General features: G+C 39.0%; 1 protein-coding gene across 9 annotated transcripts in view; it reads right to left on the bottom strand.

Moving 5' to 3' along the window:
- Positions 1–16850, bottom strand: part of Ryr2 (ryanodine receptor 2) — a 596457-nt gene that overhangs the window by 85619 nt on the left and 493988 nt on the right. For all 9 annotated transcript variants that reach the window (XM_036187934.1, XM_036187935.1, XM_036187936.1 and 6 more), the window contains 4 exons: positions 14653–14765; positions 12040–12136; positions 2517–2620; positions 517–568 (listed from right to left, as the gene is read on the bottom strand). In XM_036187934.1, coding sequence (XP_036043827.1) covers positions 517–568; positions 2517–2620; positions 12040–12136; positions 14653–14765 — 366 coding nt within the window. The remainder of the gene's footprint in view (positions 1–516; positions 569–2516; positions 2621–12039; positions 12137–14652; positions 14766–16850) is intronic.

Genomic DNA, 16850 nt, shown 5'->3' with positions numbered 1-16850 from the left:
ATGCTGGTGCTATAGAGGGCAGAGTAGGTGCTGGATCCTGTAAAGCTAGAGTTACAGGTGGTTGTGAGCTGCCTGATAGATGTGGGGACTGGGGACTGAACTCAGGACCCCTGGAAGAACAGCAAGGGAGCCTAACTGCTGAACCATGTCTCCAGCCCTGTCTTTTACTCCTGTTGCCCCCATCAGATGTTAAACTCTACAAGTATACAATGCATAAGTGTTTCGTTTGTTTTTCATCATGTTGTCTTCTGGGTCTTGCTGTCTAATGAATGTGAGCTAAATGAAAGAATGTATGGGAAACTAGCGCATTCCCCATTCATAAAGTGTTAAATAGAAAATGATCTTGGACGATCCAGGAAGTCAGAGCAGAAATTCCTGAAATCATTGCCATGTTGGGATCTACACACTTCATGATTCTAAGATTTAACAATATCTTTTATGCAGATTCTTACCCTTTGACAAATAAAAAATAGTTTAGTTTTATTAAATATTAAAAATCAATAAAGTTATATTTACCTTTGCCATAATATCCGCATATGCCATATATAGAAAGTCTTCCTCCAGTTTGCTAGGAAACCAAGGGGGAAAGAGCACTTGTTAAGTAGAAGGCATGTCATATGTAGAGAAACCACCCTATATAAAGTAACTGCTGTTTTTCAACACATATCCTGCTTTGACAGTTAAATGAACACAAAATTTAGGCAATGGTAAGCATCTACAAACAAACCATTTTACAATCAGAAAGCAAAGGCCATCAAGGGCTTCAGCAGCTACACCCCACCCCCTGGCCATGACCTTATAGCAGAGTCCGTCAAGTGTGAGACCAAAGCTGGTCTATTGCATACATGCAAATGTACATAAAGGAATAAAAAATTTTCTTCAAACTACAAAATGTGAAGAAAACAAAAGCAAACTTAAGTGGCACAGGGCTTTTGACAGCGAAGTGATATTTGACATCTAATGAAAGACTCAGCAAGTTCAAATGTCACAGTTAAAAATAATAACACGGCAAAGACAATGACTAAAAATTCAGAACAGGACAAAATATGTTCATGGTTCTTTTTCTAAAGAAGTATGAAAACTAGTACTACATGAACATCTAAGTTTCTATCAAAAATGCCTAACATTCACAAACATATTATAACAGGTCCCAACTTCACTTATGAGAAATATCTTATTACCTGACCAGGCCAGAGAGAAAGTTGTTCTATGCTTACAGGATGAGATGGTTTTGTTAGTGGGGAATAATAATAGAGAGAAAACATGAGTGAAAGGATGGACCAGAATTGATGTTAGGAAAGAGAGATAGATACAGATTGTTGTGGCATGCAGAGGCCACATGGTGCTTTCAGATCTATGAGAAAACTTATATGGATGTGCTGATAATTAAATGATCTCCTAGGGTCTGAAGAGAAAGAATAAGGCCTGGGGCCAAGGGCAGGAAATCAGCCAAAGGTTCTACAACCTCTACCATGTCCCACCCACAGAGCCAACACCCTCCAGTGTCCACAGTAGGCAGAAGGAGCCAGGGCACCTTCATTGCAGCTTCTGAGGTTGAATTTGTCATGTGACTCTACAGGAGTTTGCTCTCTGAAGCTTCAGGTGCATTTGTAGGACCGAGAGTGAAGGCAAGAAAAGTGGGAAATATCCTTGAAACAGATCTAAGAGATGCTACCAAAGGCCTCACCCAGTACTTAATGGCTTCCTAAGCCTCCTTAAGTGGAAGATACTCTCTAAAGGGATGCTGAGGGTCACTCTCACTAGTTTCTATGCATTCTCAGTGATGGATTTCACTTTCTATGAGTTATTTTGTTTTATTCACAATGACAGTATTGGAGAAAACCTCTTGTAAGATTCAGAATCAATAAAATCAGCCTAATACAGAGTTTAAAAAAAAAAAATGGAATTCCTTGTTAGTGGTTTTTTGTTGTTGTTTTTTGTTTTGTTTTGTTTTGTTTTGTTTTGTTTTGAGGGGGAATATGTGAGAAATACATACACATGTATGGGTGTGTGTGTGGAAGTCAGAGGTCAACCTCAGGTATCATCCTTTCTTAGAAGCCATCCACTTCGGCTTTTGAGACAGGCTCTCTCACTGAACCCGGAGCTCACTGAGTAGACCAGGTTTGACCAGCGAACCCTAGGAATCAGCCGGTTTCTCCTTCGCCAGTGCTGGGTTTCACCACCATGTCTGGCTTTTGATGTGAGTTATGGGCTAGAGCGCAGGTTCTAATGATTACAAGGCAAGCACCTTACTAACTGAGCTATCTTCACAGATGCTCACTGATAGGGTTTAAAGATCCCGCCACACACACACACACACACACACACACACACACACACACACAAGAAACGATGCTGATCTATGGGTTTATGTCAGACAGATCACACTGGTGAATTACTTCCTCTCTAGACAAGAAAAGGATGTAACGGAGACATAAATAAATGACAGATAAGACTTAGATGTGGATTTCTTTATCAGCATCTCCTAAGTCTGCTATTAACCCTTCCCACCATACCATTTCTCTGTTAAGGCCGTGCGGCTGAATAGAAGAATGAGCTGATGTAGAGGATCAACTCTTTTCATGGCTTCATCTTCTTCTGGAGGTTCAGCACCTGGTTTCTGGAAAAAAAATCAGATGAATATAAAATACATAACATTTCTCATTTAAAACCAATATTTAAGGCAGCATGGTGGCTTATATCTAGAATCTCAAATCAGAAGAGATGGAGGCAGGAAGATCAGGGGGACTGCAAATTCAAAGCCAGCCTGTGCTACACAGCAAGACAATGTTTCAATAACTAAAAAACAAAACAAAGAAATTATAAGTGTTCAACCAAATCCAGGAGCAATAGGAAGGATATGTATTCAGTTGTGTGCATGCATATGTGTGCTTTGCATAACATATGATTATTTTTTTGGGGGGATGGATGTATATGTGAGTATGCATATGGGTGTGTGGGTGTATGTGTGGAGATGAGAGGTCAACATCAGGTGTCATCATTTCTTAGAAGCTTTGGTTTTTGAAACAGGCTCTCTCATTGAACCTGTAGCTCACTGATTAAACTGGGTTTGTTGATCAGCGAACCCCAGGAACAGCATACGATAGGTATGTGTGTTCATATACATATGAACATGTATGCTCTATGTGTTTTGTGCATATATAATATATAATATAATACAGATATAAACCCAACATGCATACTGACTACAATAATGATGTAAAACAGTATTTAGCAATTTGATCAAAAAATAGTTGAACAAGAATAACACATAACCCCCAGGTTCTGGCCAATCGACGGGCCTGCAGGAAGGCTCCCCTTTTCCAAGACTGTAGGCAGACCCTGCAGTCTCCACACCCTGACCCCACACCCATTTGCCCAAAACCCCAGCCACTTCCTGAGACTCAGAGACCAGCCCCCACCTTCCATCCAGCCCTGGAACTCCCACCTGGACCAGAGGTAAGTGCCGGGGGTCACACCCAGAGAGGCCTGCACCTAGGTCCCAGCCTGGGACACCAGCCACTCCAGGGAAGACATGCCCAAATGGGCCCCAGGTTCTGGCAATAGGGCAGGACCCCCCCATCCCAACCAGGAAGGTTACCCCTCTCCAAGACCCTCTGGTGAACCCTACAACCTCCATGCCCTGCCCCCATACACATCTGCCCAAGACCCCAGCCACTTCCTGAAACTCAGAGACCAGCCCCCAGCTCCCATACAAACTCCCATCTGGACCAGAGGTGAGTGCCTGGGGTTATAGTCAGAGAGGCAACCACCACTGAGTCCCACCCATGGCACTAGCCATTTTGGGAGGACCTGCCCAATTGGCCCCAGTTTCTGGCCATTTGGTGGGCCCTGTGGGAAGGCTCCCCTTTTCCAAGACTGCAGGTAGACCCTGCAGTCTCCAAACTCTGCCCCCACACCTATTTGCCTGAGACCCAAGCCACTTCCTGAGACTAGAGACCAGCCCCCAGCTCCCATCCACCCTGGAACTCTCATCTGGACCAGAGAGACCCTCTGGTGGACACTACAACCTCAACGCCTTGCTCCCACACCCATCTGCCGGGGACCCCAGCTACTTCCAGAGACTTAGAGACCAGCTTCCAGCATTCCATTGTGCCCCAGAACCCCCATCTGGACCAGAGCTTCTATCCTGTCCCGGAACTCCCATCTGGACAAGATAAGGAGACCCCAGGGACTTCCTGAGACTCAGAGTCCAGCCCCCCAGCTGCTATCCGGCCAGCACTCTCATCTGGACCAGAGCTCCCATCCAGCCCAGAGAGAGGCTCCCTAAATCTGTCAGCTCTGTCTGGACCAACTACACTGATAAGACCAAGAACAAATCCACAGGGAGATGAGCAGATGTCAAGGCAGAAGTACATCCAACAAAATAAAGAGCAATACAGCATCACCAGAACCTAGCCCTTCTCCAACAGCTAGACCTGAACATCATGGAATGGAGAAGAAGAAGAAAACAACCTTATAAGTAACATCATGAAGAGGCTAGAGCCTTATATAAAAGAAATCAAAAAGAAAGTGGAGGAACAGACAAACAAAAAATGGGAAGAACACTATAAAATTCTACATGAAAGGACAATTAAAGCAGAAGAAAACAATAAGTCCCTGAAAGAAAATCATGAAAAAGCAATAAAACAGACGAGGGCAACAGTCCAAGACCTGAAGAGGGAAATAGAAAAAATGAAGACGACACTAGCAGAAGGAATGCTGGATATAGAAAATCTGAGTAAACAAACAGGAACTTCAGATGCAAGTATAACCAACAGAATGCAAGAGATGGAAGAGGGGATCTCTGGTGTTGAAGATACGTTAGAAGAAATAGATTCATCAGTCAAAGAAAACACTAAAACCAACAAAGTCATGACCCAAAACGTCCAAGAAATTTGGGACACCATGAAAAGACCAAACCTACGAATAAAAGGAATAGAGGAAAGAGAAGAATGCCAACTCAAAGGCACAGAAAATATATTCAACAAGATCATAGAAGAAAACTTTCCCAACTTAAAGAAGGAAATGCCTATGAAGATACAAGAAGCCTATAAAACACAAAATAGACTAGACCCCCCAAAAAAGTCCCCTTGTCACATAATAATTAAACAACTAAACGTACAGAATAAAGAAAGAATATTAAGGGCAGCAAAGGAAAAAGGCCAAGTGACTTATAAAGGCAAACCCATCAGAATAACACCTGATTTCTCAATGGAGACTTTGAAAGCCAGAAGGACATGGACAGATATAATGCAGACACTAAGAGACCATGGATGCCAGCCTAGACTAATATACCCAGCAAAACTTTCAATCATCATAGATGGAGTGAAAAAGATCTTCCAAGACAAAACCAGATTTAAACAATACTTATCCACAAACCCAGCCCTACAGAAAGCACTAAGAGGAAAATTCCAACCTAAGGAAGTCAGATACACCCATGAAAACACAGGCAATAGATAACACCACAGCCGTAAACCCCAAAGAAGAGAAGTACACACACACTACCACCAAATAATAAAAATAATAACAGGAATGAACAATCACTGGTCATTAATATCCCTTAATATCAATGGACTTAATTCACCTATAAAAAGACACAGACTAACAGAATGCATATGAAAACAGGACCCATCTTTCTGCTGCATACAAGAAACACACCTCAAATTCAAAGATAGACACCTCCTAAGAATAAAAGGCTGGGAAAAGACTTTCCAATCAAATGGTCTTAAGAAGCAAGCTGGTGTAGCCATCCTAATATCCAGCAAAATAGACTTCAAATTAAAATAAATCAAAAGAGATGATGAAGGACATTACATACTCATCACAGGAAAGATCCACCAAGATGAAGTCTCAATTCTGAACATTTATGCCCCAAACACAAGGGTACCCACATATGTAAAAGAAACATTACTAAAGGTTAAATCACATATAAAACCCCACACATTAATAGTGGGAGACTTCAACACCCCACTTTTACCTCTGGACACATCGTCCAAAGTGAAACTTAACAGAGAAATAATGGTCTTACCTGATGTTATGACTCAAATGGACTTAATCGATATCTACAGAACATTCCACCCGAACAAAAAAGAATATAACTTCTTCTCAGCACCCCATGGAACCTTCTCTAAAATCGACCACATACTTGGCCACAAAGCAAATCTCAACAGATTCAAAACAATTGGAATAACCTCCTGTGTTCTATTGGACCACCATGGTTTAAAGTTAGATTTCAACAACAACAACAAAACAAAAACCAAAAAACTACAGAAATCCTACAATCTCATGGAAACTGAATAATGCTCAACTGAATCACCAATGGGTTAAGGAAGAAATAAAGAAAGAAATTAAAAACTTCCTAGAGATCAATGAAAATGAATACACCATATACCCAAACTTATGAGACACTATGAAAGCAGTGCTAAGAGGGAAATTCATAGCACTAAATGCCCACATAAAGAAGCTGGAGAAATCTCACGCTAGTGACTTGATAGCACACCTGAATGCTCTTGAACAAGAAGAAGCAAAGTCTCCCAGGAGGAACAGATGCCAGGAAATTATCAAATTGAGAGCTGAAATCAATAAAATAGAAATAAAGAGAACAATACAAAGGATTAATGAAACAAAGAGTTGGTTCTTTGAGAAGATCAACAAGATAGACAAGCCCTTATCCAAACTAACCAAAAGACAGAGAGAGAGAGCATCCAAATTAACAAAATCAGAAAAGAAAAAGGGGACATAACAACAGACAATGAGGACATCCAGAGAATCATCAGGACATACTTCAAAAACCTCTACTCCACAAAACTGGAAAACCTAAAAGAAATGGATAATTTTCTGGATAGGTACCACATACCTAAGTTAAATCAAGAACAGATAAACCATTTAAATAGAATAGGAAATAGAATCAGTCATTAAAAGTCTCCCAACCAAAAAAATCCCAGGACCAGATGGTTTCACTGCAGAATTCTACCAGATCTTCAAAGAAGACTTAATACCAATACTCTTTAAATTGTTCCACACAATAGAAGGAATATTACCAAACTCCTTCTATGAGGGTACAATTACCCTGATTCCTAAACCAAACAAAGATGCAACAAAGAAAGAGAACTACAGACCAATCTCCCTCATGAACATTGATGCAAAAATACTCAATAAAATACTGGCAAGCATACTCAAAGAACACATCAAAACAATTATCCACCATGATCAAGTAGGCTTCATCCCAGGGATGCAAGGGTGGTTCAACATACGACAGCCCATCAATGTAATACACCATATAAACAAACTCAAAGAAAAAAACCACATGATCATCTCACTAGATGCAGAAAAGTCATTTGACAAAATCCAACACCCCTTTATGACAAACGTCTTGGAGCAATCAGGAATACAGGGAACATACCTAAACATAATAAAGGCAATCTACAGCAAGCCAAGAGCCAACATCAAATTAAATGGAGAGAAACTCAAAGCAATAAAACTAAAATCAGGAACAAGGCAAGGCTGTCCCCTCTCCCCCTACTTATTCAATATAGTACTTAAAGTTCTAGCCAGAGCTATAAGACAACATAAGGAGATTAAAGGGATACAAATTGGAAAGGAAGAAGTCAAGCTTTCCCTACTTGCAGATGACATGATAAGTGACCCCAAAAATTCAACCAAGGAACTGATGCAGCTTATAAAAACCTTCAGCAACATAGCAGGATACAAGATCAACTTAAAAATTCAATAGCCCTCCTATATACAATAAACAGGCTGAGAAGGAAATCAGAGATACATCACCCTTTACAATAGCCACAAATGATATAAAATACCTTGGAGTTACTCTAACTAAGCATGTGAAGGACCTATAAGATAAGAACTTTAAGTCCCTGAAAAAAGAAATTGAAGAAGATGTCAGAAAATGGAAAGAACTCCCATGCTCATGCATAGGCAGGATTAACATGGTAAAAATGGCGATCTTACCAAAAGCAATCTACAGATTCAACACAATCCCCATCAAATTACCAACACAATTCTTCACAGATCTGGGAAAGAATAATACTCAACTTCATATGGAAAAACTAAAAACCCAGGATAGCCAAAAGAATCCTGTACAACAAAAAAACCTCTGGAGGCATCATGATCCCTGACCTCAAGCTCTACTATAGAGCTTCAGTAATAAAAACAGCTTGGTACTGGCATAAAAATCAACATGTGGACCAATGGAATCAAATTGAAGACCCTGACAATAACCCGCACACCTATGAACATACAATTTTTGACCAAGAAGCCAAAAATGTACAACGGAAAAAAGAAAGCATCTTCAACAAATGGTGGTGGCATAACTGGATGTCAATGTGTAGAAGGTTGCAAATAGACCCTTATCTGTCACCACACACAAAACTTAAGTCCAAGTGGATCAAAGACCTCAACATAAATCCAGTTACTCTGACCCTGATAGAAGAGAAATTAGGAAGTAGTCTTGAACATATTGGCACCAGAGATCACTTTCTAAATATAACACCAGTAGCACAGACACTGAGACCTGTTGAAACTGAGAAGCTTTTGTAGCACAAAGGACACAGTCAACAAGACAAAGCGACAGCCTACAGAATGGGAAAAGGTCTTCACCAACCCCACATCTGACAGAGGGCTGATAGCCAGAATATATAAAGAACTCAAGAAATTAGACATCAAAATGCCCAACAGTCCAATTAAGAAATGGGCTATAGAACTAAACAGAAAATTCTCAACAGAGGAAGTTCAAATGGCTGAAAGACATTTAAGAAATTGCTCAACATCCCGGGAAATGCAAATCAAAATGACTCTCAGATACCACCTTATACCTGTCAGAATGGCTAAGATCAAAAACACAGAAGACAGCTTATGCTGGAGAGGATGTGGAGCAAGGGGAACTCTCCTCCACTGCTGGTGGGAATGCAAGTTTGTACAGCCACTTTGGAAATCAATATGGTGCTTCCTTAGAAAATTGGGAATCCATCTCTCCCAAGACCCAGCTGTAGTACTCTTGGGCATATACCCAAGGAATGCTCAATCATACCACAAGGGCATTGGCTCAGCTATGTTCATTTCAGCATTGTTTGTAATAGGCAGAACCTGGAAACAACCTAGATGCCCTTCAACTAAAGAATGGATTAAGAAAATATGGTACATATATACAATGGAGTTCTACTCAGCAGAGAAAAACAATGACATCATGAGATTTGCAGGCAAATGGATGGATCTGGAAAAAATCATCCAGAGTGAGGTAACCAAGACTCAGAAAGACAAACATGGTATGTACTCACTCATAGGAGGATACTAGATGTAAAACATAGACCACTAGACTGCTACACAACACAAGGGAGGCTACCTAGGAAACGGGACCCTAGGAAAGACACAGGGATCGCCCAATGACAGAGAAATGGATGAGATCTACATGAACAACCTAGATGACAGTGGGAGTAATGAAGGGCAAGGTTCAAGGGAAAGAAAGCTTAGGGGAGCAGGAGATCCCAGCTGGATCAAGAACAGAAAGGGAGAACAAGGAATAACAGACCATTATAAATGATGACCACATGAGAACAGGAAGAGGCAGAGTGCTGGAGAGGTCCCCAGAAATCCACAATGATACATCCTCTGTAGACTGCTGGCAATGGTCAAGAGAAAGCCTGATCTGACCTAGTCTGGTGATCAGATGGCCAAACACCCTAATAGTCATGCTGGAACTCTCATCCAATAACTGATGGAAGTGGATGCAGAGATCTTCAGCCAGGCCCCCGGTGTAGCTCCAGGAGTCCAATTGTCAAAAAGAGGAGGGACTGTAAGAGTTTGAATTGTTGAGACCAAGATTGGAGAGGCACAGGGACAAATAGCCAAACAAATGGAAGCACATAAATTATGAACCAAAGGCTGTGGAGCCTCCTGCTGGATCAGCCCTCTGGATAAGTGAGCCAATTGAATAGCTTGAATTGCTTGGGAGGCATCCAGGCTATGGGACTGGGACCTGTCCTTAGTGTATGAGCTGGCTGTTTGGAACCTTGGGCTTACACAGGGACACTTTGCTCAGCCTGGAAAGATGGGACTGGACCTGCCTGTACTGAATCCATCAGGTTTAAATGAATCCCCAGGGAAGTCTTGGCCCTGGAGGAGATGGGAATGGAGGGGATGAGAGGGGAGGATGGTTGAGGAGGGGGCGGGAGTGGGGAGAACAGGGGAACCCATGGCTGATGTGTAAAAATTAAAACACAAATATAATAAAAATAAGAATAACACATAAAATTTAAAAAGAAAACACTATTGTTTCCAGCAAGATTTAAAACTAACAGAAAGATATTTGGTACAGAGGAGAGTTCAGCTTCAGAAAGGGCAAACAAAATTTTATAATAAAATGTTGTCCCATTATATATAACAATTAAGTCTACACAACAATATTCATCACATAAAATATTTTCTTGGTTTACCCAAAAAATGATAGACAAAGAACAAAAAATGGATTAATGACTGAGTATGTACATTTTTCATTTTTATTTACTTTTAAAACAAAAAACAAATAACATTAGATAAATCTTCATCATTGAAACAAATTATTAACCATTTTTGTTGCCTGCAAAATTGATTGATCCTGATTTTACTTAATGTTTTAATGGGTTTTATGTCTCCAGATATATTCTTTCCCATTCAGCATGATTTTTTTTTTCTGTATCAAAGGAGAGTCTTAACTGTGATTAGTAGTCAAATTGTATGAGATATTTAAATATTCTACAGTTGTTTTAATTGTAAAGGCAAGTAGAATTTATAAAGAAAAAAACTAATAGGGTTAGGGCTGGGGCTCAATCGATAGAGTGCTTGCCTAGCACAAATGAGGCCCTGGGGTAGATCGCCAGAACAGCATAAATCAGGTCTTGTAGCCCAAGCACAGAATTCTAAAATTCATGAGAGTGGAGATAGAAGAACCACGAGTTCAAGTCTCTCTTTGGCTACATAGAGACTTGAAAGCCAATTTGGGCAACACTGTCTGTTTAAAAGAGATGGAAAGGGCAATCAAAGTTAGGTTTTTAGATTAGATATTGTGTTGCATTTATTCATAGCTCTTATAATTTTAATATAAGAGGTCTTTAACTTGGAAATTCTAACATCTCCAGCAACTCTATAGACTTCTGTAGAACCTGTGCTTAAAACTTCATTTGGAAAGATGGTTTAAAACAGAAGCTTAGCTTATAAAATATGTTGATGTTCCCAATCCTCCAGGGTGTAACACCCATCAAAACACAGCCTTCCTCCTGACACTGTCAAATGGAAGTTCTACCTACTGAGTACCATGCTTATCCCAACTTCCTCCTCCTCCACAGGCACTCAACTTATGAGAAATACCTCATTACCTGACCAGGCCAGATAGACAGCTGTTCTACACTTATAGAATGAGAGAGTTTTGTTAGTGGAAAATAATAAGAGAAAGAAAATGTGAGTGAAAAGATGGACCATTTGATGTTAAGAAAGAGAGATACAGACTGCTGTGGCATGTAAAGAGACTACATGGTGCTTCCAGATCTGTGAGAGGACATGTGTGGATTTGCATCTTCTGACCTAGGGTCTATGAAAAGACCTGTGTGGATGTGCATCTTCTGACCTAGGGTCTATGAAAGGACCTGTTTGGATGTTCATCTTCTGATCTTGGATGTGTGAGAAGATCCCGGTGAACTTGCATCTGCTGACCTGTTTACTTTTGAAAATCAGCAACAGTCTTCAACTTACTTGGTGTGGATAATTTCTTTAGATTTTCATCTTGGCTTTAATATGGATAGGGCTTTGAGGAATAGTTTAAGAGACTAACTGAACATCATTTAGTTAATAAAATAACTCATGATTTTCATTTTATATTCTGAATTATTTAATATTGATAGATATGTATTTTGGAAAATAAAAGAAGGGGATTTTGTTATAAACAACAAATATGGCAACAATAGAAACAAAAAAAGTTTCCTAAGACCAATGTGCAGTGTAATGATTTTCTTTCAATCCACTTTCATTTTATAACTCCATTAAAAAACTTACTGCTAAATCTTCAATCAATTTATCCTCAAAGTAATGCTCCTCCGTTTCAATCCAAGACTTTTCATATCCCTGAAGGAAAAGATTGACAGCTCGATGCCTAAAAGATAAACATGATGTCAAACAAAGGAATTTTAAATATTTGAACAAGAATTCAATAGTACTTTATTATCAGATTATCTGTGAACTAAAATATAAAATAAAAATAAATGTCCTGTTACAGATTCTTCTCTTCACAGAAATTCCTCATGCCATATAAAGGCAGGTTTCTCAGCTCACATATTGGCACTGGGTTTAGTCCCAGTTCAGACATTTCTAAGCTCTGTAACATGTTAAGCTTTCAATCTTCACAATTCTCATACATGCAACAAGAATAATTGTATCTACATCTCCATCTTATAAGACTTAAAGTGAGATAAAGGATAGGAAAGTATATTGGATATACGTAAGTTTAATAGTGGCTATTATTTCTTGCTGTGATTCTTGCTAAATAATATAAGCCAACAGAAGAATTAGCCTATATTCAAATTAACTTCAAACATAGGCTCAGGCCATTCTAGAGTGGAATGTATTATGTGAACTTTCTACAACTGTATGAATGAATATGAAATCTTGGAGCACTGATTTAAAAAAAATGTCCACCTGAAGTTGAAGAGGTGGCTCTATGGAGTACACTTGCTGCCTGTTCTTTGAGAGGATCCAAATTCAGTTCCCATCACCCATGGCGGGTGGTTCATGACCACCTGTAACTCCAGCTCTAGTATGTCTAATGCCTTCTTCTGACCTCTGTCATTACTGAATGCATGTGCAACACCACACCCACCCCTGCACATGCCACACACACACATACACACAATTATAAATAAAATAAATTTCAAAAAATGTTTGTCTATCAAATACAAAAAATTCAGTGAAGACTAGAAGAGTCAATGAAACACATCACAATGCTAATGAGAGAAATGGGTAAGATTTAAGTGAGAAAGGACAAAAGAATAGTAAGTAGATATCATATTTGAAGTTATAGAATGATATTATATAAGGGAAGCCTGCATTCAACAATAAGAGGTGTGTTAGGAAAGCAAGAGGCATAATGGCCAGATGGATTTAAGAAGAGCCTGGAAAACAGGAGAGAAACTAACAACATGTTTGGGAACACTCAAAAAGCTCTATAAATTCCTACAAATGAAAAAGGCAAGCCAAAGGATGTATTCAACTGCTTTCAAGACCTAAGAGTCATGCACACAGATTTTAGACTTTTAAATATACAACATGTCCAGGCCTTGGGAAATCCATATTCACCTAGCTCAGCTCAGATGTTTAAGAAGTGTCTTTGTAAGAGTAATCCTTCCCCAATATGTTAGAAATGCAATGAATGGCAAGGCACTGGTTGCTTTCCAGGGTTAGGAAAACAGAAACTTCAAATTATATTGGACCTTAAAGTAGGAATCAGAGAGGCAAAGCAGCCTGAAAACTGTAGCATACAATGTAACAACCTGAAGTTGCAACCTTGCTATATAAACATACTGAAGGAAGGAGCTGATTTACAAGATGTTCCAAAAGGAGATACAGCTGAGCTTAGCCCTCGATACCGGACATTGATGTGGTGGCTTGGATGAGAAATATCTCCCATAGTTCCAGCCATGTGGATACTTGCCTCTAGTTGGTAGAGCTGTTTTGGGAGATGTGGCCATGTTAGAGAAATGTGCTATTGGAGCTGTGCTTTGAGAGTTTTAAGACTCATACCATTTCCAATTTGCCCTCTGCTTTGTGCTTGGAATTTGTGTGAGATGTGAGATCTCAGCTTGCTACTCCATCTGCCATGTCTGTCACTCCTCTTCCTGATGGACTCTTACACCTCTGGAACCTTAAGCCCATATGAATTCTTTTGTCTCTAAGTTACCTTTAGTCTTGGTGTTTTATCACAGCAATATAAAAGTAACCAATACAGTAAGGATATGGTTACTTGCAGAAAGTTAAGTGTAGCAAAGAGCCCACTGCTTTGGGAGAATATCCAGGAAGCTATCAAGCCAGACTTGAATGCACTATGTTATCTCTCTATTAACAAGTGCATTGTTTTAATCCTAAGAGAACAGCAATGGGTCTGTCAAGTTCATTTTGTCATACCTGTAAGTCAGGAGAGCATCTTTTCTTTTCTCTGTATGAGAACAAGTATACAAACAGTAGCCATAGCTAGCATCTACTGTGATCAGCATACTGACAAGCACTCTGTCCATATTAGTTCATCAGTCTGTCTTTGTACTTTATGGGGTCAGTCCTACCATAGTCCAGAAGGGGAAATGATAGTGAAGTGAAGGATTCAACTTGATCAATGTTGTGCAATACAGAAACTGAAGCTGAAATCTGAGCAACTAGACTTCAAAGAATGTTTCCAATTATACCACATGTCCTCCCCTATGTGAGCAGATATTCCTCAACATATATCATTTTTAAGTGACAGAGCAAACTATGGTTCTCTAAATAAACAAACAAAAACACTGAACAGAGGGGGAAAAACTGATGAGTTACAAGAACCAAGAACTCTCTCCTATTTATCCCTTGGATAGATTATCATTGTTAAAGAAGATAATCTCTTTTAAACATTTAAAAAATTCTGACCTTGGCAGATTATACAAGGGGGCCATCCGGAAGCAGGCAACCACGGCTCTTTTTCTCTGCTTAGAAAGTAGTTTGTGCCACACAGCCTTCTTTGATCTCTGAGGATGTTCCACCTGAGGTAGAATAGCACAAACAAACAATCACATACATTTACAGCTTCAATCCACCCTCAAGAGTGTGATATTAATCAGCTGCATCTTTTAAATTTATTTTAAATTGCCTAACAATTTTATGGTTAGGATTATATGCTCAAAGTTATCCAAAGCTAAATTTGAGATATTTTTAAATGATACTTAGTAAAAAATTACCTATTTTTCAAATAGCCTGTAGCTCCCAAGCCTTGTTATCTTTAAAATCAACGAAACCAAAAAGCATTCTGCATAAAATCTTTTTACATCATTCTCAAAGTTTTTTTGAAGTTTTTTTAATCTCATGTATATGCATGCATATTGTACATACATGCATGTACACACTTGTGAGCATGCATACTGAGGCCAGTGAACAACCTTGGGTGTCATTCCTCAGTTGTCATCCACCTTGTTTTGTTTTGTTTTTTCTTTTATTGAGACACGGTCTCTCACTGGCCTAGAACTTACCAACTAGGATAGGTTGGCTGGGCAGTGAGTCCCAGAGATCTGGCTATCTCTATCTCCCAAGTGCTGGCATTACAAGCACTTATTACCAGGCCCAGCTTTTTAAATGTGGGTTCTGATGACCAAACTCAGGTCCTCTGATCCCCTTTGTGGGTTGTTCCATTTTGTTTCCTACATAGGAATGTACTCACATATCTATTGAAACTACTTTTATTATAAGTATGGGAACCACAAATAAGAACAGTGTTAATGAAAAGCCTACTGCTCTTTAATAAAAAAAAAAAAAAAAAAAAAAAAAAAAAGATAACAAGGCTTTGTGAGCTCAGTACCAGGAGTAAACAGAAGGATTTAATATTACAAAAGTACAAAAATAGGAAGCTTTTTTTTGTGTTAGGCAAGATAAATGAGAATTTGAAAGTTACAAGAAATGATGCAAACAGGCTATTCATTTGAATAATTGTGCTTGAAACTTCAAGAGAAAAAAAGAGATTAATCATAAGTATTAGAAAGAAGATAAATTCCCAGTAAGGTTTTGTCAATTAATTAGTATTCTCTAGGCAATGGAGCACTGTACTTCCCAGACTGAAATATCTCCGGCCAGTATACTCAGTATACTTAGATTTCTGGAAAAAATGAAGATGTTATGTTAGCCCAAATAAAACCAAATATGTTATGCTTTATAATAAATTCTTGGAATATGAATACAATAATTTTTGAAAACATTAAGGCTGACTGAGCCACTGCAGCCATTTTAACAGAATAATTTGTCTAACTGACAAGCACTTATATCTCTGACTCTGTTTTCCATAAGATCAATGTAAAGATCTAGCAAATGTCCACTTCAATTGTCTTATTGATGGAAGTATTTGGTGGAATAAACTCTTATTGAGGATAGTGTAGATTAAAACATAACCAAGAGCTGATTTGTCCAATGAGAACCAATGTATCCCAATATAAAATTCCACTTTGGGGTCTGAGACTTTAAAGGCAGCAGTTTTGATAAGTACATGGAATTCTGATGAGTGTGATAAAACCCTTTGACATATATGAAGCTCTTGAGCACTTGAGATACAGATGTGAGCTGGACAGAAAAGGATCCAACTGGCATGTAGCCTCAAAATTTGTCAAATAATTATACAAGGAAAAATTTAAGTAGTGGGACAGGCTACTTTGAACCATCTCCATGTGTTATTTAACCAGTCAAGGCAGGGACAGATGTTCAAACAATATCTAGTATAAATCAAAGCAACATGTTTATTAATATTATGGTTATATATGCAAATATGGCTAAAGGGGATAGAAAATCAAAGCTTCATCCTTTCAGCCCAAAAGTAGGAAGGTCCCTGGGCTGGCACAGGGCATTTTATTATTTCAGATTCAGTATTAAGAAAGCATATCACATAAGTACTGTCAGAGACCTGCTGGCAGACTACTCTAGCCTCTCACTTTGCTGTAATCTTGTTTTTTTTTAATTTTATTTTAAGTATTTATTTCACTTGTGTGTGTTGAATACATGAGCATGGGTGGATGCTCAAACCAATATGTTTGTAAACAGAGGACAGAGATCAGTATATTTAAAAACCTCTCCATCTAAGTGTTTGAGGC

This window comes from Onychomys torridus, chromosome 5 (assembly GCF_903995425.1).
Source record: "Onychomys torridus chromosome 5, mOncTor1.1, whole genome shotgun sequence".
NCBI lineage: Eukaryota > Metazoa > Chordata > Mammalia > Rodentia > Cricetidae > Onychomys > Onychomys torridus.
This window is presented reverse-complemented; position numbering and strand designations above follow the sequence as displayed.